This window comes from Aphidius gifuensis, linkage group LG4, assembly GCF_014905175.1.
Source record: "Aphidius gifuensis isolate YNYX2018 linkage group LG4, ASM1490517v1, whole genome shotgun sequence".
Lineage (NCBI taxonomy): Eukaryota > Metazoa > Arthropoda > Insecta > Hymenoptera > Braconidae > Aphidius > Aphidius gifuensis.
In genome coordinates this window covers 1782384-1810347 of record NC_057791.1, presented here as the reverse complement: position 1 = coordinate 1810347, position 27964 = coordinate 1782384, and the positions used below count along the sequence as shown (strand labels likewise).

General features: G+C 22.6%; 5 protein-coding genes across 9 annotated transcripts; 1 reads left to right on the top strand and 4 right to left on the bottom strand.

The window, feature by feature from the left end:
• Nucleotides 1-63: 63 nt before the first annotated feature.
• On the top strand, nt 64-9437 carry LOC122854390 (AP2-associated protein kinase 1). Of its 4 annotated transcripts, none has more exons than XM_044154997.1 (10): nt 64-199; nt 555-784; nt 1295-1410; nt 1533-1666; nt 1732-1843; nt 1932-3262; nt 3334-3463; nt 3633-3885; nt 3998-4045; nt 7108-9437. In XM_044154997.1, exons 2-10 carry the CDS (start codon nt 670-672, stop codon nt 9066-9068), a joined length of 4200 nt encoding a protein of 1399 aa, XP_044010932.1. In that variant the 5' UTR covers nt 64-199; nt 555-669; the 3' UTR covers nt 9069-9437. The 4 variants fall into 4 exon arrangements, with proteins under 4 accessions (XP_044010932.1, XP_044010929.1, XP_044010933.1 ...); XM_044154994.1 differs by having other exon boundaries at nt 3334-3472; XM_044154995.1 differs by lacking the exon at nt 64-199 and adding an exon at nt 282-459 and having other exon boundaries at nt 3334-3472.
• A 2340-nt stretch (nt 9438-11777) lies between these two features.
• Nucleotides 11778-12359, bottom strand: LOC122853697. The gene is made up of 3 exons (XM_044154114.1): nt 12249-12359; nt 12049-12154; nt 11778-11971 (listed from the first exon to the last, which is right to left on the bottom strand). The coding sequence occupies exons 1-3, from the start codon at nt 12357-12359 to the stop codon at nt 11778-11780; spliced, it is 411 nt and encodes a 136-aa protein (XP_044010049.1).
• A 605-nt stretch (nt 12360-12964) lies between these two features.
• Nucleotides 12965-15797, bottom strand: LOC122854388. Its single transcript, XM_044154991.1, has 4 exons — nt 15526-15797; nt 14306-14971; nt 14013-14229; nt 12965-13950 (listed from the first exon to the last, which is right to left on the bottom strand). The coding sequence occupies exons 2-4, from the start codon at nt 14629-14631 to the stop codon at nt 13735-13737; spliced, it is 759 nt and encodes a 252-aa protein (XP_044010926.1). The 5' UTR covers nt 14632-14971; nt 15526-15797; the 3' UTR covers nt 12965-13734.
• Nucleotides 15798-16753: 956 nt separating this feature from the next.
• On the bottom strand, nt 16754-18581 carry LOC122854389 (mitochondrial import inner membrane translocase subunit Tim23). 2 transcript variants are annotated; one of them, XM_044154993.1, is made up of 5 exons: nt 18381-18581; nt 17716-17962; nt 17459-17628; nt 17252-17379; nt 16754-16846 (listed from the first exon to the last, which is right to left on the bottom strand). In XM_044154993.1, exons 1-4 carry the CDS (start codon nt 18451-18453, stop codon nt 17258-17260), a joined length of 612 nt encoding a protein of 203 aa, XP_044010928.1. In that variant the 5' UTR covers nt 18454-18581; the 3' UTR covers nt 16754-16846; nt 17252-17257. The 2 variants fall into 2 exon arrangements, with proteins under 2 accessions (XP_044010928.1, XP_044010927.1); XM_044154992.1 differs by having other exon boundaries at nt 17262-17379.
• Nucleotides 18582-24594: 6013 nt separating this feature from the next.
• LOC122853696 lies at nt 24595-25090 on the bottom strand. Its single transcript, XM_044154113.1, has 2 exons — nt 24839-25090; nt 24595-24756 (listed from the first exon to the last, which is right to left on the bottom strand). The coding sequence occupies exons 1-2, from the start codon at nt 25028-25030 to the stop codon at nt 24595-24597; spliced, it is 354 nt and encodes a 117-aa protein (XP_044010048.1). The 5' UTR covers nt 25031-25090.
• Nucleotides 25091-27964: the final 2874 nt, after the last annotated feature.

Genomic DNA, 27964 nt, shown 5'->3' with positions numbered 1-27964 from the left:
AAAAAATAAACCATAAAAAACCCTAGATTATCAAGTGTTCAGTTGGCTGAATGGCCTTGTGCAAAAAAAAAACTAAAACAAATATGTCGCTTGTCTGTCTTTGATGATGATGATGATGAGCTAAAGAAAAATAAGTGTCATTGATATATATATTTTTAATAAATTAATAACATTTTCAAGAAAATATACCCTGACGATTGTAAGCATTTATTAAATTATAAAAATTAATTAAATAATCACAATATCAATAAATAAATTGATTAATTTTTATCAACGATACGTGACATCATCAACAGCATCATCAAACTGTTGTTTTTTCTCTCAGTGTGTTTTGACATAAAAGTTATTTCATTTCTGTCAAACTAAAACTACGTCTTGATTTATTTTAATTTATTCTTTTCAACAATTAATTGTCGTTGTTGTTTTTTAATTTTAATTAGTACTTTTGTGCATTTTTGTGTATGTGTGTTATATAGAAACACATTATTGTAATGATAATTTAATATATTTATTTATCGTTGATGATGTGTATGTAATTTGCTTTTTTTTTTTAGCGCGCGGCTTTCTCGCGCAATCGTGCTCCAGATAAGCATTCGTGTAGAGGAACCTTATGTCAAACAGCAGCCAGTTTTTCTATAACCAGAGTATAAGACAGCAGAGTGTGTCAACATGAAGAAACTCTTCTCCAAGATTGACAATACATCAAAAGAGCCAAATAGCTACCTGGGAAAAGTATTTGTTGTTGGACGACACACTGTTACAGTTGAAGAAATTTTAGCTGAAGGTAATGCATTTCGAAATTTAATTAATTTTATAAATACAGACCTTGCTCCTCATCATTATCATCATAATTCATTTCGTTATTTATACGCCCACAAATTTTATCATAAACATTACTTTATTTAAACTGTCAACTTCTTTTTTTTTTTCCTTCTTTTTTTCAATGCGAATTTTGTAAATGACATTGTCACAATATTTATCAATAATTATTATGATTATTTTACTATATAAATTGTGACTTGATGTTGCCTTGATGCGTAGAACTTGACTGTTTTATTAGACAAGAACAAAAAAAAAAGATAATATTGATGACTTGTCAAGCCTTAAATTTTTATTTATTTAAAAAACTAAATTAAGTGTATATTATTTAACAAATTAATTTATTAACTTGTATGTGTATTAAAAAATTTTGATGTACAATTTGATAAATTTCAGTTGTCTTATCTTTGTCATGTTAAATTTGTGATAAATAAATTGATAAAAATAATGAAATTATTAAATTTAATATTTTCAGGTGGTTTTGCAATTGTATTTTTGGTCAAGTCTTCAAGTGGACGATATGCACTCAAGCGTATGTATGTCAATAACGAGCATGATCTCAATGTTTGTAAGAGGGAGATACAAATTGCAGTAAGTAGACAATTACTAATAATTTATTTCAAAGCAACAACAAATAATAATAATAAAATAGTAAATTAAATGTTTTGCTTTACTTTGCGTGTTGATTGTTTTTTTTTTATTATTTATTTCAGAGTAACTTGAGTGGACACAAAAATATTATAGGATATATTGATAGTAGTATAACACATACTGGAGGTGGTGTTCATGAACTTTTATTATTAATGCCTTATTGTAAATCTCAAGTTCTTCAAATGATGAATAATAGGTAATGATTAATATTTAAAAACGAAATAAACAATTTATATAATTAATTTATTTGTTTATCAATAGGTTACAAAGTGGCTTTACTGAATCTGAAGTGCTACAAATATTCTGTGATGTTTGTGAAGCCGTATCACGATTACATCATTGTCAAACGCCAATAATTCACAGGGATCTAAAGGTAAACCTTATAAATATAATAATTATCCTTAAAGCTCAAAAAAAAAAACAAAAATAAATTAAATTTGTTATTTTTGTTTTGTTTTTAGGTTGAAAATATATTATTAGCTGATTCAGGTCATTATGTACTATGTGATTTTGGTTCAGCAACTGGAAAAATATTAAATCCAAGTATACAAGGAGCTTCAATTGTTGAAGAAGAAATTAAAAAATATACAACACTTAGTTATAGATCACCTGAAATGGTTGATATGTATTGTGGATATCCAATAACAACAAAATCAGATATATGGGCACTTGGTTGTTTACTATATAAATTATGTTATTTTACATTACCATTTGGTGATAGTACACTTGCAATATCATCAGGAAATTTTGTAATACCAGATAATTCAAAATACAGTAAACAACTTAATAATTTAATACGTTATATGCTTGAAATTGATCCAGAATTAAGACCAGATATTTATCAAGTATCAATTATTGCATTTAAATTACAAGGTAAAGATTGTCCAGTACAAAATTTACATAAAGTTACAACTCCAACAATTGAATTATTACCAAATGCAATAACTGAAACAGAAAATTTAAAAAAATTATCAACAGTTAAAATAACAAAAGCATCAACATCAGCATTAGTTGAAGGTACATCAGTAACACCAAGACAAAGACCAAAAGGTCAAGTTACTACTATTGGTAGTGGTCCTATTAGTTTATCTGGTCAAATTGTTAGTCAAATATCTGGTCAAGGACAAGTAAATACACAACAACAACAACAACAACAAACAGTAACATCAACAGTATCTGTAATACCAACACCACCAGTATTACAATTATCAATGCAATCAACATTTAATCAAGTACCACAACAAAATATATCATCACCAAATCAAACATCAAGTCCATTAATTGTAAATTCACCAATTTTACAACAACAATCACCAGTAACAATACAAGATAAAAATACATTTTATTTTGATGCTAAACAAATTGATAATAAAACAACAACAAAAATTGAAGTACGTGATGATAATTTAGAAGCTTTATTTCCACCATCTGGTTATCCAGATCCATTTAAAGATGATTCACGTACAATGCCACCACCATCTAAAATTCCACCTCCAGTTGCACCAAAACCAACAACAACAACAACTCCAAAAGTACTTCCAAAATTAACAACACCAACAAATACAGTTCCACCATTAAAATTCATATCAACAAATCAAATATCAACAAAATTAAATACACCTATTGTTCTTAATAAAATAACAACAATAGCACCACCAAGTACATCAAAAATAAATAATAAAAATGAGAGTCAAAGTCAAAATATTAGTGCAAATATATCACCTCCAGATAGTCCAACAATGACACCATCAAGACACAGAAGAAATGTCAGTGATACAAGTGCATTTAACAAGTAAGATTATTATTATTTTTTATTTGTTAAACTGTTAAATTAATTGATATAAATTAATTTTTAAATTACAGAGTATTTGCAAATGAAACATCACAATTTTTAGCACCATATGATGCATCAGTAAGACCACAATCTGGTGAAATAACACCACCAGAAAATAAAACAGATTATAAACCAGGAATTGGTGCTAGTGTATCACATGTACGTATTGTAAGTAGAATAATGCACAGTTTTTTGTTTTTTATATTATTATTTAATTGATTTATTTGTTTTAATTTTTTATAATTTAAACTGCACTAAGTAACTTTAGATAAAAATATTAAGAAAAGAAAAAGAGTAATAGAACAATTTATTTATTAAAATAAAACAGGGTGAACTTTCAAGTGTTACAACAAATGATAGTCGTTCATTAAGCAGTGATGTTGCAACATGGAATCCATTTGAGGATGCTCAACCATTTAATCAACTTACTGAGGATCATATATTTGGTGCTGAATTTGATAAAATAAGAAGAGGCAGTAGTAGCAGTATAAGTGGTGTTAAAAGTCGTGAAAGTTTAGTTATGACTTATACTGATGTACCAGTTGATGATCCATTTGAATCAGCACCATTTAAATTACCAAGTGAGTTAAATTTATATATATTAAATCATGCATTTATAGCTATAAATAGTTTATATATATTTTATAATTTATTAGATTGAAAAGTGCATGCTAAAAATTAATTTTATTTCAGCGGGTAAAAAATCAAAACTCGGTTCAAAGACGGCTGCAATTGCTGGAGGTAATGCTTGAGACATTTACTTAACTGTAATTTATCTTTCTTCCTCTTTTCTATATTTCTTCTTATATAAAAAATTAATTAATATTTAAAAAAACAAAAAACAGAGTTAGTTTTAAAATCAAGAACAAATGAAAAAATATGTAAATATATATTTACTAACAAAATTTAATTATTAAGGTTTTATGTTTTAATGTGGGATTTAAAATTAATTTAATACAAAAAAAAAAAACCAATTTATTAATATCATGGAATAATGGAATATATTAATAATTAATTTGGTATTGTTTGTTGGATTATTGTTTGTACAAAAAACAATTGTCTTCCATTTTTAATATATTGTTAATTTTTATTTTTATCATTTTTTGGAGAAGATAAAAGGCTAGAACATTAATAACACTCGTTTTTAGATTGAAAAATAAGAATAATAAAAAGTTCAATGACAGTAATGAATTATTAGTTAATATTATTATAATTTTGCTTAGAAAAACAAAAAATAATATGACGGCTTGCTAATGAGTATTAGAGACTTTTTTTTTTATTTATCATCGCTGTTTTATTTATCAGTATGATAAAAATTGATCAACTCTTCCATGTCAGTTTGTAGCTATCTCAAAATTATTATCGAAAATAAATACATCACCAAAGATACTCATGATAAATATATCTATTTTTTTTTCTTAAAAACTTTGATAGTTAAAAAACTTTACTAATAGAAAAAAACAAAATAATCATCTAGCTTATTATTATTTAAACATAATTATTTATTATTAATATTAACAATCAATTATTGATTTTAAAATTTTAATTATTTATCAAATTTATTTTTTTATTTAATAAATAGTATTGTGATTTATTTTGCTCATTTAGTAGCACGCTCAATTATTCATACAACATCGATTTTAAAAAAAAAACATATTAATTTTTATTTATCTATTTCTATAGAAGTACAAAAACAAAAAAAAAAAAATATTCATTGAGCACAAAGAAATAAAAAGAATTGATAATTTAAAAAAAGCTATAATAGTAAATTAATTGAATATAATTATCGTAATTATTAAATATAGAAAAAAAAGCTTTAAAAAAATCCATATGATTTAAATAATTTACTTGTTCTGTCTGTTTTTTTGATGAAAATAAATATAGATAAAAAAAAAAAATGGACAAAATTAAAAAATAGAAATGCTATTTCGTAATCTCTGTCGTCTTGTTCTAGATGTGCTTATTAATTTCTGTTTCTTATCGGGTGTGAATGGTGTGGGTTAACATATTGGCAATTGTTTAATGTTAAAAATCGCTTTGTTTTTTTTGAAAGATGAAAATATATTAAAAAAAAAAATTAAATTAAAACGATTGAAATATATAAAATACTAATTAAAATTATCCCCATTACGAATGGATTAATAATGAGTGTGTTGGTGAAGTGTTGCATAACAATTATTATGCATATGTAAAAATAAAAAAATATGAATGAAATTGTGTTGCATAAAAAATTGTGAGTGACGTTATCTTGGCTGAATATTTTTTTTCTATTGCATTGTGTGTGATATAATATTGTATAGAAGGTGATAATAATACTGATACGACGAGACGAAAGTAAACTCTATAATGACTCAAAAATATAAAAAAAAAAAAGAATTATTTTCAATAATTTTTATGTCTATTACGAAGAAAAAAGAAATAACTTAATTTATATATAAAAATTTAATTAAAGTAGACATACAATTTGTACATAATAATTTTGAAAAAGTATTAGCTAAGGGCAATTAAGCCATATTAACATTTAAAAATATTATTATTAAAAAAACTAAAATAGTTGTCTTGCGTCTGACAATAGTTAAAAAATTTAGCTTAATAATTTATATTTGTTTTTTATTTTATTTTATTATGCACACTATCATCGCCAAGGATGCATCACTTTTTCTAATTAAAATTAAATGAAATAAATAATTATCCACTGTCTGGAACACCCTGATGATGAATTTGGGAAGAGGTGACAAATAACTCGGGCTTCCTTTTTTTTTTTCGATCAAGTCAAAGTGATTATTATTCAATCAACTTTTCTACGTTACCAAATTAATTTTGTATTGAAGATGAATAATATTTAAATAATATAAACAAAATTAACAAGTTGGCAAGGGGTAAAATATACATGAAACATAATTGTCATTGTGTTTTTATTTTTTTATTTTTTTTTGCCTTAAATAAAATAAAATAAAAAACAAACAACTTCGGTTTTTACAGCTGTATCTTTGTTTAAATCTACAGCAATAAATATGTACATTAGAAATCAAAATTTTGCTTATTTTCTTTAAAATCAATTGTTTAAATTTGAAAAAAAAACGCAGCAATTTTTTTTAAATTAAAAAATTACTGCGTTTTAAAAACAATCGATTCCTGACCCCCAAAATCTGATTAGGACTGTTCCAGACAAAGTGAATTACTATTTTTAAAAAAAGTTATATATAAAAATAATAATATTTTTAAATATAATAATATTATTTCAATTAATTTTTTAGTAAATAAATAAATTAGGCTTATAAAAAAAAAACAGGGCAGACCTAATCAGACACTCCTTTTCTCATAAATTAATCACAAAAAAAAATTATAATTAAATTATTATAATAATTAATTTTATAATTCGAAAATGTCAATGACACATGACTGTCTTTTCATCTTTGTCTTGGGCTATTATTTCTCCAGTTATCTAATTTTTTTAAGATATAAGAAAATTCAAATAAAAATATTATAAAATAAATAAATGGATTCATCACAGCGCAGCACATAAATGTGTATGATATATCATCAATTTTTAGGTAAGTATATGTTACCATCTAAAAAAAAAAAAAAATCCCAGTTATTGCTGCGTTGATGATCTGGGCTGCAATTAAGACCCCATAACAACATTTGCTTTAGCTTGACTAACCCAAAAGATATATAAAAAAATAAATTAATATTAAGTATTAAAAATAAAACAAAAATAGTAATAAAATATTTTATCTATATGTTTATATTATTGTGATATTTAATAATGTTATTATTAATAATTTTATTTTATTTTTCAGGCCCAATACCAGATAATAAAGGAAAAATAACAGTTCATTGGAGTCCACAAATTGAGACACAAACAATTGATGATGAAGAAAAATTATTAACCGAGTCTAGTCCAGTATCACCACCATTTGTACGTATTCCAATTGAAGATAGATCAAAATATGAAAAATTAGCATTTAATATTGATGATTTATCAAGTGATAGTGATAAAGAAATTGCACAAAGAAATGAAGAAAGATTAAAAAAAAAAAGACGTCGTGTTAAGGGTGTATTAATTAGAAAAAAAAAAGATATAGGTAATAATAATAATAGTAATATAGAAATAGATCAAGCAAAAGTTGAATATGAATCAGATGATTCAATTGGTTCAGCAAGTGATTTAAAAGCAATGAATGATGAAGATATTAATAATGAAGAACGTGATAAATCAAAAATTGATGAAACAATATCAGAAAGTGTTCGTACTTGTGGTAGTTCAGCATATCATGCTGAATGTGAATCAGTTGCAACTCATGATGATGATAATAGAATTAAAAAAATTAAAAAACATCATAATAAATATAATAATGATAAATTATTAACAATAATTGATACAACAGATCCAATTGTTGGTCATGATTATGGTGAAAAACCATTATTATTAGATGATGAATTAGATCCAGAATCAAAACCTGAACAATCACATGGTGATCCATTTGTAAGTCATCAATATAATAAAACAATAAATAAACAAATATTATTTGGTAATTGTAGTTCATCAGATGAAATGGATAATTTAAAAATTAATAATGGTATATTTAAAAAAGATGATGATGTTTTTTCAATGGCACCATTTACAAGACTATCAAGTAATTCAAGAAAAAGTAATTGTAGTCGTGAAAGTGCTACAAGACTTGTTAGATCATCTAGTCTTGCAAGTACACCACCACCACCACCAATAACATCAACATCAACATCAAATGCCAATTTTAAAAATATTAGTATTGATGAAAATTTAATAACATCAACTCCAACAAAATCATCAAATAAACAAGAAAAAATTATAAATAATAATTATGAAAATATTGAATTTACTGTTACACATAAAACAACTGAATTTAAAAAAATACCAGTTATAAATGATGAAGATTTATTTGGTTCATCACCATTTAATTCAACTGGTTTTACAAATCCATTTAATAAACATAATTATACAACAATAGATAATAAAAATAATAATTGTATTGATAGTAATAATGATACTGTTGTATCAACATCAAAATATGGACAAGTTACTGTTAATTCAAAAAGCATAATAACAAGTGAATCACAAAAAGATTTATTTGGCTCAATTCCATTTGATGATTTTGCAACAATGACTATTATTAATAATCAACAACGACCAACATCTTTACCATTATCACAAACACCAACATTTGTTGATTCTGTATTAACACAATTATTAACAACAAGTTCACAATCAAATAATACAACATCAATGATTAATCATAATAATCCAATTAATTTAAATTCTCAACAATTAAATAAACAACATAATATTGCTAATGTTATTGTTAATCCAACAAATAATATTTCAATATTTAATATTAATTGTTCTGATGATACATCAGTAACTATGTCACCACAATCACTTGTTGTTACTGATGATTTACAAAAATTAAAAAAAGATAAATGTAAAAATGACAAAACAAAATATCAACTTATTAATGAAAATAAAAGTGATATGATTAATGTGTTGCCATTAAAAACAACACAAAAGTTAAAAAATATTGCTTATAAAAAAAATTCAAAAGGTAAAAAAAAAACAGTTGTTAATGCTGGTTTTAGTAATTTAAGTTTTGAAGATTTTCCAAGTGATGAAAATGATGATAAAATAATAACTGGTGATAAAAAAATTGTACCATTTGAAGTTATACGTGAACCAGAAAAACGTTTTGGATCATTAAAAAGAAGAAGTAATCCATTTACATGAGATGAAAATTTTTGCAGCTTTTACAAAAATTTATAATATGTAAATTTATATTAATAAACAAATTATTTAATAGCAGTATTTCGATTTTTATATGTATTAAAAATATCCTTGTTTATTGGATAATAATAATATAAAAAAAAAACAACAACAACAAAAAAGAAAATGGTGCGTTTAATATAATAACAAGTGATAAATACTTACATAGGTGTTTATTTATAAAATGAATTTGTAAAGTTTTGTCTTTAATAACTTGACAGCTTAATACCAAAAAGAAAAAATAATGAAAATATTCAATTAACATAATTGAAAAATAAATTAATACACGTGGCATCTATTTTTGCAGCTCAGCCTTTTTTCATTACATTTATACATGAGATTTTTAGATAATTAAATTATTATTTTTTTTTTTCAACTCAAATGGTTGTTAATTAAAAATTTCGCATTTATTTAAATTTTCTTATTGACTTTTTTTTTTTTTTCTATCAATATGAAAATTCATAAAATACATTTAAAAAATAATTAATCATTAAATAAAGGCGCAGTTTATAATATAAATAAATTTATACACTATCATGATTTTTGATAATCAAAATTTTTTGATATATATTATTTATAATTTAAAGATAAAAAATTCATGGCCTTAGAATTTTTCGAGCTAAACAGATGACTGTTATTTTGACACGTTTATATACAAATTAATTCAATAAATTAATTTATATACTGCGTCTTTAATTTTAAATAATATATCAATAAATATTTGACGAAAAATAGAGACAATTATAGTATGAAATATTAAAAAAAAATTTACAATGAATTTATAAAAATAGCAAAGGCAAAAATAAATATATAAACAATAATTAAAATAATTTAATAAACTGTAATTAGGTGCCTTCCTTTATCTAAATAAATATCCCGGAGTATTGATTAATAAATAAAATAATTAATAGAAATATAAATTTATAATAAAATTTTAAAAAACAGTCAGGTAGTAAAAAAAAGTCTATTGTACCTTTTGCTTATTATACAAATGGTTATGAATTATGATACTATTAAATAATGCCAACGAAACCTCAATAGTTACAATAGTTAATAATAAATAACTCCTTAAAATTATTTATGTATTTAAAATTTTGTTATTTAATTTTTTTTCCATTTAAATTTCTTACATTCCCCACTTGTTTATTATTTTCACTGTATTTATTTTTATTAATATAATTTTATTGTTGATTTGCACTTGTATTATTATTATTTATAATTTTTTTTTTCTTCAAATTATTTGCTTATTTTTTTACACTGCCTTGTACCGAATTTTTTTTTTTTTATATATAAAACAAAACAGTGTATAAAAAAAAAGAAATTAATTTTTTTGTTTCAATGAAATATGTATTTTAAAATAAAAAAAACAATTGTACAAAAAATAATTATTATTGTATAAATATTTGGTTGTTGATTTGTATTTTTTTTTTTATAGTTTATATGAGGTTTTGCAATGTGCATAAGTAGATTTATTATGAAAAATAAAAGATAAAAATATATATAAAAATAATTTGAGTTAATGATTTAATTAATTCAAAGTGATTAATGAATTTTAATCAAGTATTTTTTCTATTATACTATTGTAGTTTGTATTGCTCTTTGTATGAGTCAATAGTGTAAATAAAAAATATAATTTAAATGTATATTCTATGTATAAAAAGAAAATAAAAAAGAAAAAATAAATGTATTATAAATAAAACATTTAAAAATATAATAATTTATGTTCTAAATTTATTTTTTTTTTATTAATCTAGCATTATATACCATATTAATAGTCTGTTATTAGCAAACTTGGTTAATTGTTATATATGGCGATTCATATTGTTTTTTATCACACTTAAATGAGACATCTAATATCAAATTTTGTTTTCGATTTCTTGATATCTCGGCTGCTTTTTTAATAAATTCAACAGTTACACTTGTGTCCAGAACAGAAAGCACCTCTATCTTTGGTGAATTTTCGAGAACTTTCGTGGCTAAATCATCAGTAATTTTATTGTTGTTTGGAAACCTTGCTAACTTCAGGTTTTTAAGCAAGCTGATTGATGAAGAATCAATAACGTTATTACAGCTAGTAAAAGCAAGAACTGTTAAGTTTATCTTTGAAATTGTTACAATACCAACATTAGTTATATTATTCCAAGACATGTGTAACAGTTTCAACTGCTTCAAGTTATTGGCAATAGTATACAAACCATCATCTGTAACTTTAAATCTAGCCAAATTCAATTTCTCGATATTTCGGAGATGATCCGTCTCAACTAATTGAAAGTAAATATTATGAACAGCAAATACTGACATCTTATCAAACAGATATTTGTGAAGATCTTGGGTAAGTCTTATGCCACCAATATCAACTCTTTTCAGGGCTTTTAATTCACGAATCACCTGTAAACGCAATTATTTATTAGTATATAAATAAAAAATAAAAATAATATGTTACGTACTACATAATATTTTTGATTTTTGTAATGTAGATATAAAGTTTAACTTACACAAATTGTTTCTTCTAAAACTTTACAGGGGCCACGCTCTTTATTTAGCCAATTTAACAGAATCAGATCAGTCAATGTATCAGCAACATTTCTTAATGAATAAATTAAATTAAGAGGTATAAATTTATCATTAAAATTTTGAAATATAATTGCTAATACTATATTAATGCATATAATATCACATGGTCAATGTGAAAAATTGACAATTCATTATAATACTAACAATGACATCAAAATTTATTAGATATTTCTTCAAACAAGTTGGATATTTCTTCAAACAAGTTGGATACTCATCATATTCCCAATGAGTTAGTTCAAGTTTTTTGACATTACTCCAAGAATAATAAAGAGCTCTTTTCCATTTTTGACATACTAAAAAATAAATATATTAATTATCATAAGTAAAACAATTTTTTAATTAATTAATTGATATTGTAATTATCACATACCCAATGCAATTTTTGGTCTTTCACATGCTGGTACATACATAAATATTGCAGCTAGACAATCATCATTTACAAGGTCAATTATTATATTTTGATGCTGACAGTATATCTAAAAAAAAATAATGAATATTTATATTTAACAACACTAATTGAATAATTAATTTACAAGCATTTTTTTTACTACAACTGTACTTTTAACTAACCTCATTTTTTTTTTCATTAGAGTAACATGCTAAAATTTTACTATTAAACTTGTATTTTTTAACAAAAGGATTTTCTAGCTCTGATTTACGTTTTTTTCTAAACTCTTTCATATTTGATGAAATTAAAGCAAAATATTCATAAAATATATAAATTATATCAAAAATTTATTAATTACTTTTTAATTGAAAAATTTGGTCAAGAAAGTGATTTAAAAAATGATTGCACAGATGTGAGAACGGAAACTAACGAACAAGAAAGAGTTGTGCGAGTTGTGTTCGTTCACTTTTTACACGAAGCGTATGTAAGGAAGCACTTTAGTCGTGCGGTCATTACAGTGGGTATAAGCAGAGTGGAGTGGGTGAAGTGGTGCCAAATGGTGACCTGAATTGACCTGCATGACCTGAACCCGCTCTAGCGGTCATTCAAAAAAACTTTAGTAAATAATACTATTTATTTATTGTTATTTGTTTTTTCCACTTTTTTATTTAATAATTCGTTGTAGAAAATAAAAAATATAAATTTTATTAAAAACAATTCATGTGTTGTATTTATTTTTAAAAATAAAATTGATAATTTCTGGAGGGAATAATTTTTCTGCAATATCCAGCATTTCTCTTCCTTTCTCCGCCTTTTTCTGCCCTTCTCTGCTATTTACCCATAACTGCAGTCATAGTTTCAGCAAATTAAATTTTTTCAAAAATTCTATGCATTTTAATTTTTTTTTTCTGATTTCTTTTTAATGAATCGCAAATTATTTATTATAAATTAATCGTATATCGTTAACAAAGTATACTTAAGTGAAATACCAGTACTCAAACAAATAGTTGTTAATATGAAAAAATTAAAAATTAAAAATTTCGCATTTATTTTAATTTTTTTATTGATTTTGAATTCATAAAATACATTAAAAAATAATTAATTAATCATTAAATAAAGGCGCAGTTTATGATATAAATAAATTTATACAATATCATCATTTTTGATATATATTATTTAAAGAAAAAAAATTAATGGCCTTAGAATTTTGGAGCTAAATAGTTATGATATTTCGAATTTTTTTTTTTTATATATAAAACAAAACAGTGTATAAAAAAAAAGAAATTAATTTTTTTGTTTCAATGAAATATGTATTTTAAAATATAAAAAACAATTGTACAAAAAATAATTATTATTGTATAAATATTTGGTTGTTGATTTGTATTTTTTTTTTATAGTTTATATGAGGTTTTGCAATGTGCATAAGTAGATTTATTATGAAAAATAAAAGATAAAAATATATATAAAAATAATTTGAGTTAATGATTTAATTAATTCAAAGTGATTAATGAATTTTAATCAAGTATTTTTTCTATTATACTATTGTAGTTTGTATTGCTCTTTGTATGAGTCAATAGTGTAAATAAAAAATATAATTTAAATGTATATTCTATGTATAAAAAGAAAAAATAAATGTATTATAAATAAAACATTTAAAAATATAATAATTTATGTTCTAAATTTATTTTTTTTTTGTCTAGCCATGTGAATATTAATGACAAAAATAATAATCCATGATAAAAAATTAAGCCAAGATGTTACAATGGTAATTTGAAAAAAATAACCAGTATAAATTTCAACTCCTCTTCTCCAATAATAATTATCTGGATGTAAATAATCCATATAATCAAATATTGCATTGCAACTTAAACGATTATGAATTGCCTGTAAAAATATAAAATAAATTAAAAAATCAAATTAATTTTAAAAATAAATATAACATTTACCTGTACTTCACGTCCAGTTGAACCAAGAGTTTGAATAATATATTTTCTATATTCATCACAAGTTTGATAATACCCATCCAAGATAAAATAAGCATGTGCCAATGAAATGAGACAAATAATTGCTGCTAAAAAACCAGGTATCCACCAAACTCTACATGGTGATCGTTTTTTAGGACCAACAATAAATACATTGCCACAATTATCACCATCAATTTCACTACATAAATAAATTTAATAATTAATAACATTATAAAAATATTATAATAATTAAAATAATAAATTAATTATAATACCCAACAACTTGGCTTATTTGTGGATCATCTAAATTTCTATGTATAAAACTTCTGTAAGCATGATAAACACCAAGTATCAATCCAACAGTCATTGATGGAATCAAACTGTAAATTGGATATTTACAAAAACTAACATCACGTCCACGAAAATTTTTATAACTATTTACACTGTATAATATACATCCACAATCAATTTCTATACAATCATTTAAAGTTTCTGACCAGTATTTCCATATTATTGTAAAAAAAATTGTTGATATTGATGATAATATTAATGATGATAAATAAAATATTGCTAGTTTACGTTCAGCTTGTTTTCCATTCATTTTTTACAAGTTTTATTTTGTAATTTATTATCTTATTTGTAATCTTTAGGTCGTGCCCTTTTTAGATCATCAAAATTTCTTGTAAATTATTTTAGAATATATACTTTTTTTTTTTTCATGAAATATTATTCAATTATATTTAGAATAAAATAATTAATAGTTTTATTTTTTTTTTTTTGATTTATTTATATTGTGTATTTTATATTCATTTTTAAATAATCAAAATTTATTTTTTAGTTGATTAATATTTTTTTTTTTATTGGCTCTAAACTGCGCAACAGTCTTCAAACAACTGTCGTTTTCATCAGTTAACTTTTGATTCTACTACTGATCGATAATCCTAAAAAAAGAAAAAATATTAATTGAAAAATATGGATAATAATTAGTTTATAATATATTGCTAATATAAAAAAATAATACATTAATTTTAATGTTGTTTTTTTTAATGGTGGGATATTTAAATAAACAATTTTCAACTATTAATAGATTGGACATTGTTTAGATAAGATGAATTTAATAAGAAAAATAATAAAATTAATTTTAAAATACTAGTTTTTAGAAAAATAGAAATTTTTTTTAAATAAATAATTAATATTTAAAAATATATTAAATAAACAATTTTTTAAATAAATAAAAGATATGTATTTTTTTGAATTTTAAATTCTGAGTTTATTGTTTCAATGAACTTGCAATTTTATTTTTTATTTTTATTATAATTTTTCAAAGATGTGTGAAAATAACCACCTGGTAAAATAAAAAAATAAACACATGTGAGTTTTATTATTCGATCATTAAATGCAATTTTTTTTTTTCTCGAGGTCAAGTGGAAAAAAAAAAAAAATTCAAATAGATAAATTAAATATTTACTTAAAATATCATGACAAATTTTATTACCACTGTCCGGTTGTAAAATTATAATATCAATCAGTATTATTTTAATCTTTTATAAAACAATATTGTAAATTTTTTCAGCAAGTGAAATAAATAAATAAATTATTTTTTCATTAATTTAAATGTTCTTTTAATTATTTACTATTAATAAATATTTTTTTCTGCAACTTAAAACACACATCTAGGTAAATAAAAAAATTTAATATATATTTTTATACTGTAACATGACTAGAACTTAATTTTAAAAATAAAATAAAATATATCTTAAAAGGTGTGCCTGTTTGATAAATAACATTGTACCGTTTTGATGAAATAAAAAAAAAAAAAACTAATTGTTATCAGAAAATCACAAACGAGAGATATAATAAGATAAGATTATTTTTCCTCTTTTGACTGTGTATATTGTGTGTTCTACAATATTCAATGATTAAAAAAAAAAAATAATATAAAATTGTCAAGAGACAATACACAGTTAATTTTTTTTTATCATTTAACATATTATATTTGTTTACTCACTGTTGCTTATTGGTGTAAATATAATAGTTTATCACTTAAATTTGCCAAAAATCCATTTAGTCGTCTCAGCACTTGAATTTTCTAATAGATTTATAATTTAATTATTAATAAATCTTATAAATTTTTAGCTTTTAAATTTAAACTTACAACTCTAGTTTGACATGACAATATTTTTATATTTTTCTAGTGAATACTGAATAGTGTTTCGTTGGAATTTAAGGGAGAAGAATGAAAGATAAATAATATTTCCATAGACCGGTTTTCCCTTTAGGTTTTCCACAATCGTGAATCGCGATGGTCCTACAGCCTGCACATTTAAAATTTCCCAGAATCACAACGACGCTTAAAAAATCTCAGGTATCATTGTAGATCTTTTTTTTAGATTTTCTATTTCATCTATTGCATCTATTCTCAAGTGCTAAGGGCTGTAGGCCTTTGGTCAACCAGTTGCACACAATTGCATCTTGGTAACATTGACATCTTTCCTGTCACTCAAGTTACAAATTAAAATTAAAAATATACTTTACAATTAAATTACAAATTAATAAATTTAAAAATAATAATCAAAATTAAATCTTATTAATTTTTAATTTTTGCATAGTTTATTTATTCAATTATTAATCGTTTCGTTTTATATTTATTATCTATCATCTTTGTGACGAAATATTACAATTTATTTTGTTTAATAATAATTCATATTATTTCTTTTTTTTTCTTTCACTTAATTATGCACAATTAATTATTTACAAAGTGAAGAATTTATGCTAGATGCTAGACCATTGGTTGATTGTAATTAAGTCATTTGGATCTGTAATAATAATATAAGGTTTTTATTAATAAATCATCAAGTTAATAATAATAAATTTATCATATATCAATTGTCAATTTAATTATGTTTCTAAATTATTTAATTACATTTTATAAATCATACCAGTTATTATTTTTTGTTATCTATAATTTTAAATATGAAATTAAAAAATTAAAATTATTATTTAATAATAATTCAAACTTCAAGTACACAATTATTATTTTCAAATAAAAAAAAATTTGTTCAATTATTATTCAGGCTCAATTGTTTTGTCAAAGATATTAAACAGTAAAAAATAAAAAAAGATATTTAAAACAGTTAATTTTTTTTCAACAATGAAAGATTATTTTTATTTTTATCTGTTTTTGGCATGACTTGATAGCTAAAGGTATTGATGATACACACATAATCTTACGCCGGATTCATACGATGATGTCTAATTTCAGAGAGTGCTTCACGATTATTCCACAAACACCAAATTGATGCAAGTGCTAAACCAACACCACCACCCATAACACATTTTCTAAGTCCTCCTATTGATAAACAATAAAATAATGATAAATATATATAATTTTTTTAAATGATTACTTATTATTATACTTGAAAACAAACCTGATGATTTATAAAACATTCCAGTTACTGTTGCAGCACCAAGTGCATTTAATGGATCCTCAGTTTCTCTAAAATATTCTAATAAAACACCAAAACCATTGTACAACATTGTAACTGCTCCAAGTTTAGTTGCTACTGTTGATCCATTTTTCATAAAATGATTTATTAATCTAAATAAATAATTAAATAACAATTATAAATAAACAAATTATGAATGATCAAAAACAATTGATTAATAATGTAATAATAAAACTTACTGGGTTCTTCTAAGTTTACCAGTTTGGCCAGCCAATGTTGTTGCTTTTAATCCTCTATAAAAACCAAGTGTACCACCAATACTAGCACCAATCATACTTGCTCCTCCAATGTGAACAAATGCATGCTCAAAACGTCCACGTTGTTTATTATCCTCAAGTGTTATAAATTCAGGCGCATTTTCTTGCAAATATGATGGATCAAAATTAAGATATGGACTTAGTGAACGTGTACCATGTTGTGATGTTACTAAAACATATTATTTCATCATTAAATTATATTTATTTAATTGTAATTATTAAAATGATGATGCAAATACATGAACTAAATTTAAAAAAAAAAAAAAAATCATGCAGATAAAATATAAATTTACATGAGATTAAAATCAATGTCAATTGATTGAATAACAATAATAACAATTTATAAAAAAAATTTAAAATAACAACATTATGTAATTATGATAGTTGATAAATGATTTAGATATTATTGATTTATGAATTAATATATAAGCACATTGAACAAAAAAGAGGTTGGAAATTAATTTTTTTATATATGATCATGGTAGAAATATGTATATATAGTATATTTCTAGTATAGTATAGTATATTTCTACCATGTATATGATGATTAATGAAGACAAAAATTTAACATATAAAAATTAATTTACCTGGAATATTGAGGTCGTCATTATTTATTGAAGATGTGTTTGTTCCGTTTGTGTTATTATTCCAAAAATCCATGATTTTTATTAATTATTATTACCAAATTACTTTGTTAAATTGTCGTACTTGGATTGTCTTGGATATCAAAAAAATAATTTATTAACACATACACAAATAATGGGTGTGATTGTGTTAGTGTTAGATGATGAAAAACGCATGATGAAATAATTGGAAACTCACCAAACAAAAAGTTACACATCATGGATGTTTTCATGAAAAAAAAAATTCTTCTTTATCGACTAAAAATGGCTTCTGTTATTTGAAAATTTACGAATTAAATATTTAATTATACTTAATTATATAATGGACATAATTAAATATTTAAATTTAGTATAGATAAATTAATTTAAATTAATTTGAATTAAATTACAAATTTCTACTTATCGACAAATAATAGTCGGTAATTTTTCAGCTAGATGGCGCGATAAATTTTTTCTGAAATCCAAAATGGCCGCGCCTTTGTTAGAGAGAGAACAGTGTCATAACTTTTTACACTTATTTTTGCAATAATAATTGTTAAAAAATTATAAATTGTTAATAAATCGGTTAATTAAATTATTCTGAACAAAATGTGCTATAATTTATTGTGAATTTTTGTAAATTTTGACCAAAAATAATGGACATGTCAATGGCTTTGGAGCTGACAAAGGCAGCTATTAATTTGTTAAATAATGGACAAATGGTATGTAAATATTATGTTTTTTCATTGTTATTAATTATTTAGAGCATAAACAAACATAATTATGTAATTTTTATCAATAATTTTGACAAATTAAAATGATCAATTTGAGGTTAGGTTGTCATTTTTTACAAAGACAAAGATATTATTAATTTATTTATAAATAATTATAAATTTTTATTGTTTATAGCATTGTTGTAGCATCCTTAGTGTATAACAATCGTTTTTTTATTAATAATAATCAAAAAAATGTGAAATAATTAAATATTAATTTTCCATTGTCTGAGGTCTTTGTCAGTTTTTATTGTCAGTGTTTAGTATCAATTTATTGACTTTACAACAAATTTTTTTATTGTTGTTATGTTTAATTATTGCTTATTTATCTATTTTTTATAAATTTACTATTTATTTATTTGTTTAATTATCATTTATTTATTTATTTAATAATGACACTTTCATTTACTCTTTTTTTGTTGATAATAATTACTCCAATTTGACAAATATTTATAACATAATGTTTATTTTATATTTTTATTGTTTACAGATATATAACAACAAGTGTGGCTAAAATATTTGATGTGCTTATGCAATTAATTCAAGAATATTATTAAAAATGGGACTGAATAAATGACTCAATTGGTTTGTCATTGAAGCCAAGATCATTTTAGAGTCTAGTGAGTTATTTTATTTCATTTATTATAATTAAAAGTATTTATCCAATAATAATTTGATAATTTATTGTTACAGTTGCATCAAATTATGTAATATCAGATTGACATAATAAAAAAGAAGAATATGAAGCAAAAAAGAGACTAATTGCTATATTTACAACAATCAAGACTGCTTGAATGCTAAAATACAACATGAACAATACCAAGCAAATGATTGTAGTGTTAACAGTGTAATTAGTTACATTGTTGATTTAAGTTTGTGTTACCAAATGTTTTAAAAATTAATCAAATTATTTATAAACTATTTGACAATTTTAGAATCATCAAATACTGGTACACTTGAACCAGCAACAAATTAAAAAGCAACAAGACCAACTACATGATATGCTTATGCTTCAACAATGATGAATCCCTGATGACAAATAATCATTACTCAATTATTTACATTTTGTATGTGCAATTTAATTCAACAACTGTCAAGTTTAAATGAAATCCAACATATCATGAGTCATCTTTTACTGGAACAATCAATAAAATCACATGGTGCTGGTGTTATGCTCCCTATGATGGTCTTATGACTCTCATGCTCTCTTAAATGTACCACTTATCGTTATTATGTTGTTAAACATTTACCAATTTTTATTGAAATTGTCTTTGGTAAAGTGCTGGTGTTCCTCATGAATCACAACATGTTGGTCTTGAAAGTTGAGAGCCGCTGAGAGTATCAGAACTTGCTGCCTCTATTAAAGAGCTTGTCTCTATCAAAGAGCTTGCCGTTATAGCAACAACGTGTATATTATCAACCACCACCACCCAACAACTCAAAACACCACTTTGAAATAATAATAATAGTATAAACTATATTTAAAAATATAATATAACAATTTATTATAGTTTTTAAATAATCAAGTCAAATAGTTTATCGTCAAGTGAATACAAGTATAAGTGACATTAGGTACTTTATAAACTATACAAGTTGTTTTTTTTTTGTTAACAAGTGTTTTAGTGAAGTGTAGTGATCATTGTTTTGTGTTCGTGTGTATAGTGCTTTTGTATGATCAGTGAACCTGTTGATGATCAGATTGAATCATCACATCAACTACATGGAGGATAGCATCTTCTAGTCTTCATGGATTGCAGTATCCTGAGAAATTTTGATGACCAGCGTGGGAAGATGAACATCCGCTTACAAGGTAGGATTTTATTTAATTAATAATTGTATTGATATATAATTAAATTTATGATCTTGTTTGAAATTCCATGATATTTAAATATACTCTAAAAATATTGAATTAATGGGCTTTAAATAAAACCAAAAATTAAGAGTTAAAGTTAACCTTTTAGCGGAAATCTATTACTCCAGGCCATTAATAAATAATCCAAAAAACTCTTTTCTTTTTTTACATAATAATTGTTTTTTTTTTCTTGTATTTTAACAATGTCGTCAATTTTTAATGGCTCTGGTTTTATTATTGTTGTTTGATTATTTATTTCTGTTGAATTTTCTGTTATATTATAATTATTAAATTCATCTTGATTTTCTTTATATTCTGTAGTTTTTGTTATTTGTTGTTCTTCAATTTCTATTATTTCATTTTGTATAGGTAATTTATTTTCAGTTTTATTTTCTTTATCATTTGATAATTGTTCAATTTTCATTATTTGTGTTGGTATTTCTGTTGTCATTTGTGTAAAATTTATATTTATTTCACGTTTTTTTTCTGTATCATCAATTCTATTAGTTTCATAATCATTAATTATTACTGTTTTATTTTCATTTAACAATATGTTTTTTATATTTTTTATTTCAATTTTTTGTATTTCAATTTGTTTAATTTCTGGTTGAATTTGTTTTTCTATTAGTGTTTTATTAACATCCTCAACCAAATCTTGTTTCATTTTAATTTCAGTATTATTTTTTTGATATTCCTTATTTATTATTAATTCATTTTCGCCTCTCCATGAATTAGCTGTACTTGTTGTCTCATTTTTTTGTATTTCAATTTGTCTATTTTCCGGTTTAATTTGTTTATTTATTAGTGTTTTATTAGCCTCCTCAACTGAGTCTTGCTTTATTTTAATTTCAGTATCATTTTTTTGATATTTTTCATTTATTATTTGTTCATTTTTGTCTCTCAATGAATTGGCTGTACTTGTTGTCTCATTTTTTTGTAATAATTGTTTTTCCATATCTATTCCTTTTTTAATTTCTTCTTCCATTTCATTTTGATTTTTTTTATGATCTGTAGTTTTATTTATTTGTTGTTCTTCAATTTTAATTATTTCATTTTGAATAGGTAATTTATTTTCAGTTTTATTTTCTTTATTATTCGATAATTGTTCAATTTTTAATGTTTGTTTTGGTATTTCTGTTATCATTTTTGTAAAATTTATGCTTTCAATTATTTCACGATTATATTTTGTATTATCAGTTTTATTTTTTTTATAATCACCAATTTTCATTGAGACTGGATCAAGTAATTTAATGAGTTTTACCATATCTTCATTCACTTTTTTTATATCCATTTGAAGTTCTTCAATTTTTATTTCCAATCGATTATTTATTCTACTATTAATTATTGTTCCAACTTCCAAATCAACTTTTTCTTTTTTCAATTTTCTTTCTTTTACTTTTTCCGCCGTTTCCATTTGTTCTCTTTTGATAAAAAAAAAAAAACAAAAAAATTAATTATCATAAGCAGCAAAAATTAAATACCAAAATAGCTGTGTTTTTTTATTTTAAATTAAAAAAATAATTTTCTTACTCTTTATTTTTATCAAAACCATAGTTAAGATAATAGCTAAATGGCAATAAATTTTCCAAAGAATCATCACCTATAAAAATGAATATATTAAAATAAATTAATAAAATATAAAACATCATTAAATAGCAATTAAATAAAAATATTTACTTGATTTTTTTATTCGTCCAAAACAATACATAAAATTTTGTTGACTTTTAAAATTGTAGTTGTATATTTTACCACTCATTTCAACTGGAATATAATGCATTAATTTATCATTTTCTTCCATACTTTGAATCCACAACTAAAATTTTATAAATTAACAATATAAATAATTACATTAATTAATTAAAAAAGTAACTAATCATTTTAGTATATTATACGAAACAGTTACATAATTTTTTTGAATTAAAAATTTAAATATACTCACAGTTAAAACAATTGATTGTGATATAAAATTTACTTTATATAAAATTTCAATATCACTGTAATTTACATTTTTATGTGCATCATGACAACAAGTACGATAATAGCAAGTTTCAATTCCCCTGACAAATCCATCAATATTTATCAAAAAAAATATTATTACACTTGTTATAAAAATATCAATATTCATTGTAATATATATTTATTTATTTAAAATTTAAAGTTTTATAGTAATAAATAGAAGGAATATATTTTCACAATTTTTAATATATATAATTTTTTTTTTATCATAATTTAATCGAGTTAATAGTCAAGTGTTGATGGAAGCTAATCAGAATGATGACTAAAATAAAAAAAAACGCTGATACATTGTCTATTTTAAAAATTTCTAATAACATATAAGAAAGTTGATAACTTCAAAAGTTATAATCATTATCATCATTAAAGGTGTCAAGGCTGTTACTAATTACTGTTAATATAAATAAAAATTAACTTAAATATCACATCTATTAATATAAAATTATTTTAAACAGAAATGAATTTTTTTTTAAATATTTTTTTTAAACATGATTAGAAAAAATAAATTCAGAAGACTGTCGCATTTTGCTCGTGAGATATGATAATGATATTTTTAAATTAATTTGACCTTTTTTTTATATTGTTTTTTTTTCTTTTATTTAATATATTTCAAGTTTTTTATTTTTATTTTTTGTATTATAGTTTTGAAGATTTTTATTTAATTGTTATCTTGTCTATTAAATATATCAATGATATTTTTTTAATTTATTTGACCTTTTTTTTTTTTTATTGTTACTATTCATTTTTGTGTGATATAAAATAAAATCAACGGTCAAGGTCAAGGCTTAAATTGCCACGTGAAAATTTATCTTTATAAATTTAGTAATAAGAAATAAAGTTTAATTGTTTTTTTTATTTTTATTTATTTATAATAATTAATGAAATTTATATTTAAAATACTGGAAAATTTCTATCGCAAGTTCAATTTAGTTTCACGTGAACTTGGATGTACATGTCCCATACTTCAAAATTAAATCTATGTTGAGAAAGGGGGAGAGATCTGTTGAATTACTGCTAAATTACGCCAAAAACCACTTTCTTCTTCTTCTACATGTTTATCTTCTTTTTCTTTTTGTATTTTAACAATATCGTCAACTTTTAAAGGCTCTGATTTTATTATTGTTGTTTGATTTTTTATTTCTGTTGAATTTTTTGTAATATTATAATTATTAAATTCATCTTGAACTTCTTTATATTTTGTAGTTTTATTTTCTTTATCATTTGATAATTGTTCAATTTTTAATGTTTGTTTTGGTATTTCTGTTGTCATTTGTGTAAAATTCATATTTATATTACGTTTTTCTTCTGTATCATTAATTTTTTTAGTTTCATCATCATTGGATATTTTTTGACTAAAAAATAATAATAAAATTAATATTCAAATTTTATGAAATTATTAATAAAATAATGATGAGTATTTTTTCAATAATATATATTACTTACTTTTTTGCTGCATTATTTTCATATCCAAAAGAAAAAGTAAATGGCGTTGTACTGCTACTATTCTCTTCTTAAAATTAATAAATTAATAAATTAATTATTGGAATAAATAAAAATAAATTTAATAATTAAATAAATGATCATTACTTCCATATTTTATTGCATTGAAACAATATTCAAAATCGTCTCGTGCTGAAAATTCCCAACTTTGTGATGTTGCTGTTTTGTTAGTTGTAAATGAATATAATTTTGGTTCACTTTGTTTTGCGTTTTCTAGCCAAATCTAAAATTAAATAAATATAAAAATTAAATTTTAAATTTATAAAACAATCAAGTAAAAATTTATTTAAAATAAATATACTCACAGTTAAAACTACTTCATCAACAGTAAAATTAATTGAATATTCAATTAAAACATCTGAATAATTTGATGGTTTAAATGCTCTTCGACAACATGATCCATAACATGTATAATTATCATATTTTAATATTTTTGCATTAATAATATTTGGTGTAATAATTACAATTGCAAAAAATATAAAAAATACCAAATTCATTTTAGTATTTAATTTTTTATTTTAAAAAATTTAATAAAATTAGTACAGTCAAGTTGTTGAAGTTGAGTTTTTATATTTGACTTGATGAGTGACAATTAACAACTGACCAAATAATTTACCTGAATATATATTATACCCAATTTTAATTACAGTAGGAGGTAAAAAAAAAAGAGAAAAAATTTTAATGCGCATGATTTTAGAATAAATAACAGGTTGAATTGTTTATTTTTTCGGGCACCTTTCTTTTTTAAAAAAAAAAAATCAAATAAAATGAAATAAAATCAACGGTCAAGGTCAAGGCCTAAACGGCACGTGGAAATTTATCATGATAAGAAAAAATAAATTAAGAAGACTGTTGCATTTGTTCTGCTGCTATCAATTCTGATAGATAATTTGAATCATTGTAATTTAAATTTTTTATATTTAAAATTTTTATAAAATTTTTTTAATCCTATCAGCCAAAAAAAAAAAATAATAATAATCGAATTCTAGACATCACCCCAACGAGGCATGATCATAAATAAATAACAAATAAACACATAATATAAAAATTTCGTTAAAAAATGTTTGAACAAATATACAATGTCATCAAAGCGCGATAAAAGAATACAAATTACATGAATAAATCCAAGCTTATCTCTCAACCTACAGACACAATAATAATTATTATTCAAACAATTAATACAGTATGTGAAAAAAAAAAAAAAATAACATAAGTAAATAATTTATAACAAAGTAGCGATGAAATTTTATTACGAAATTATTTGTTGATACACAATGTTATTAAATTAAATGATAAAAACTCGTTGGAATTTTTAATACACATTACAAAGCGTTCAATTTAATCAAATGAAAATATTTTATATAGAAATATTTGACATACGTGTATTACGAAAAACTATAAACCCCAAGTTAAATAAAACGATTTCGAAAAAATAAAAAAATCTCATGTATACATATAATTAAATAATTTTTTTTCACTTATACCATAAAAATATTGAATTAATGGATTTTAAATAAAACAAAAAATTAAAAGATAAAATATAATTTTAGAAAAAGAGGATATAAAAAAAAAATAAACAGTAAATAATTTTTAGTTTAATTAAATTTTCTTTATTTTATTTATATTTTTTTCGTTGGAATTTTTTTTTTTTTTTTTTTAAGCTCTTCTTGTTGCCCACGATTTTTTCCAAATTGCTCCAAAATAATTAAAAAAGTTTTTTGTATATTTTACATCTTGATCAGTTTTTAATGAATCTGATTTTATTATTGTTTTTTGATTTTTTATTTCTGTTGAATTTTTTGTAATATTATAATTATTAAATTCATCTTGATTTTCTTTATATTCTGTAGTTTTATTTTTTTGTTGTTCTTCAATTTTCATTATTTGTATTGGTATTTCTGTTGTCATTTGTGTAAAATTTATATTTATTTCACGTCTTTTTTTTGTATCATCAATTTTATTAGTTTCATAATCATTAATTATTATTGTTTTATTTTCATTTAACAATTCGTTTTTTATATTTTTTATTTCAATTTTTTGTACTTCAATTTGTTTATTTTCTGGTTGAATTTGTTTTTCTATTGTTGTTTTATTAACACCCTCAACCAAATCTTGTTTCATTTTAATTTCAGTATTATTTTTTTGATATTCCTTATTTATTATTAATTCATTTTCGCCTCTCCATGAATTAGCTGTACTTGTTGTCTCATTTTTTTGTATTTCAATTTGTCTATTTTCCGGTTTAATTTGTTTATTTATTAGTGTTTTATTAACCTCCTCAACTGAGTCTTGTTTTATTTTAATTTCAATATCATTTTTTTGATATTTTTCATTTATTATTTGTTCATTTTTGTCTCTCAATGAATTGGCTGTACTTGTTGTCTCATTTTTTTGTAATAATTGTTTTTCCATATCTATTTCTTTTTCAACTTCTTTTTCCCATTCTTTTTCTTTAATTTTTTTTCTCAATTCAAAATGTTATTAATTAAATTATTAACTATTTTTAATATATTTTATTGTTAAAACAAAATGAAATGTTTTGTACTGAAAACTTTTATATTCTGTTGATACTTGTAATAATGATTAATTCTGGATAATAAAATAGTTAATCTGGATATATTTATGCTAAATATTAAATATTCTGTAAAATTTAAGTTTATAATGTAACTGTCACAGTTGAATATTGGCCTTCTTCCATTCTCTATTTGAATCTTCATCGTAATTTGATATGTTGTCAATGTTTATGGTGCTGGTGTTCACTTAAACATATATTTTAAATTTTATGGTTTAATGACGGAATACTGTTCTCTACTGTATATGTTATATATTTTGTATTTATTTTTAGGTGTCATTTACCTGAAGTGGTTGGGCTGGCAATGTTGGCACCGCTACTTTTATAGATAACCCATTATTTTAGTTTGGTCTGGATACTTCACCTTATTTTTAAATATACTGGTTATTTGCTTTTTATTTCGTTTATTGCTTTGAATTGTGAGCAATACTACAATAACGTACAGATGCGGTAAATTATTGTTCAACTAGCCCATGGATTATAGGTTGAAAATGTATTGATAGTTTTAATATTTTTGTTATTATCGTTGATTTTTTTAAACTAAATTAAAGTGAAACACTTGCGTTTTTCAGAAGTTTTTTGAACGCCACCCATTGACAACGTTCTTGTTCAATTTACAATGGCGTTTATTATTATTTTATGATGATGTTGAATATATATGTTTATTTAGACTATTCTATTTATTAAAAATATTGTTTTCTTTCGAAAACCACAGTTATTTATGTTCATATCAAACGTGCTAAATTTTCTTTAGTACTTTATATAGTTATTTTAATTATAAAAGATATTAATAGAACTTGTCTATATAATTGTTCCAAAATTTGTTTTTATTTCTTTTAATCATTATTTAATTTTTAGT

Bases quoted from the DNA above. Each gene is read 5' to 3' on its own strand.
- LOC122853696 (XM_044154113.1), bottom strand. From the start codon at position 25,030: ATGAATTTGGTATTTTTTATATTTTTTGCAATTGTAATTATTACACCA. The intron at 24,757-24,838 runs GTGAGTATATTT...ATTTAATTTTAG, and splicing joins TTGATGAAGTAGTTTTAACT to ATTTGGCTAGAAAACGCAAA.
- LOC122854389 (XM_044154992.1), bottom strand. From the start codon at position 18,453: ATGGATTTTTGGAATAATAACACAAACGGAACAAACACATCTTCAATA. The intron at 17,629-17,715 runs GTAAGTTTTATT...TTATTTATTTAG, and splicing joins GGTAAACTTAGAAGAACCCA to ATTAATAAATCATTTTATGA. The intron at 17,380-17,458 runs GTTTGTTTTCAA...GTTTATCAATAG, and splicing joins AATGTTTTATAAATCATCAG to GAGGACTTAGAAAATGTGTT.
- LOC122854390 (XM_044154994.1), top strand. From the start codon at position 670: ATGAAGAAACTCTTCTCCAAGATTGACAATACATCAAAAGAGCCAAAT. The intron at 1,667-1,731 runs GTAATGATTAAT...GTTTATCAATAG, and splicing joins CTTCAAATGATGAATAATAG to GTTACAAAGTGGCTTTACTG. The intron at 4,046-7,107 runs GTAATGCTTGAG...TTTATTTTTCAG, and splicing joins GACGGCTGCAATTGCTGGAG to GCCCAATACCAGATAATAAA.
- LOC122854388 (XM_044154991.1), bottom strand. From the start codon at position 14,631: ATGAATGGAAAACAAGCTGAACGTAAACTAGCAATATTTTATTTATCA. The intron at 14,230-14,305 runs GTATTATAATTA...TTATTTATGTAG, and splicing joins CAAATAAGCCAAGTTGTTGG to TGAAATTGATGGTGATAATT. The intron at 13,951-14,012 runs GTAAATGTTATA...ATATTTTTACAG, and splicing joins CAACTGGACGTGAAGTACAG to GCAATTCATAATCGTTTAAG.
- LOC122853697 (XM_044154114.1), bottom strand. From the start codon at position 12,359: ATGAAAGAGTTTAGAAAAAAACGTAAATCAGAGCTAGAAAATCCTTTT. The intron at 12,155-12,248 runs GTTAGTTAAAAG...ATTTTTTTTTAG, and splicing joins CTAATGAAAAAAAAAATGAG to ATATACTGTCAGCATCAAAA. The intron at 11,972-12,048 runs GTATGTGATAAT...TTTATTTTTTAG, and splicing joins AAGACCAAAAATTGCATTGG to TATGTCAAAAATGGAAAAGA.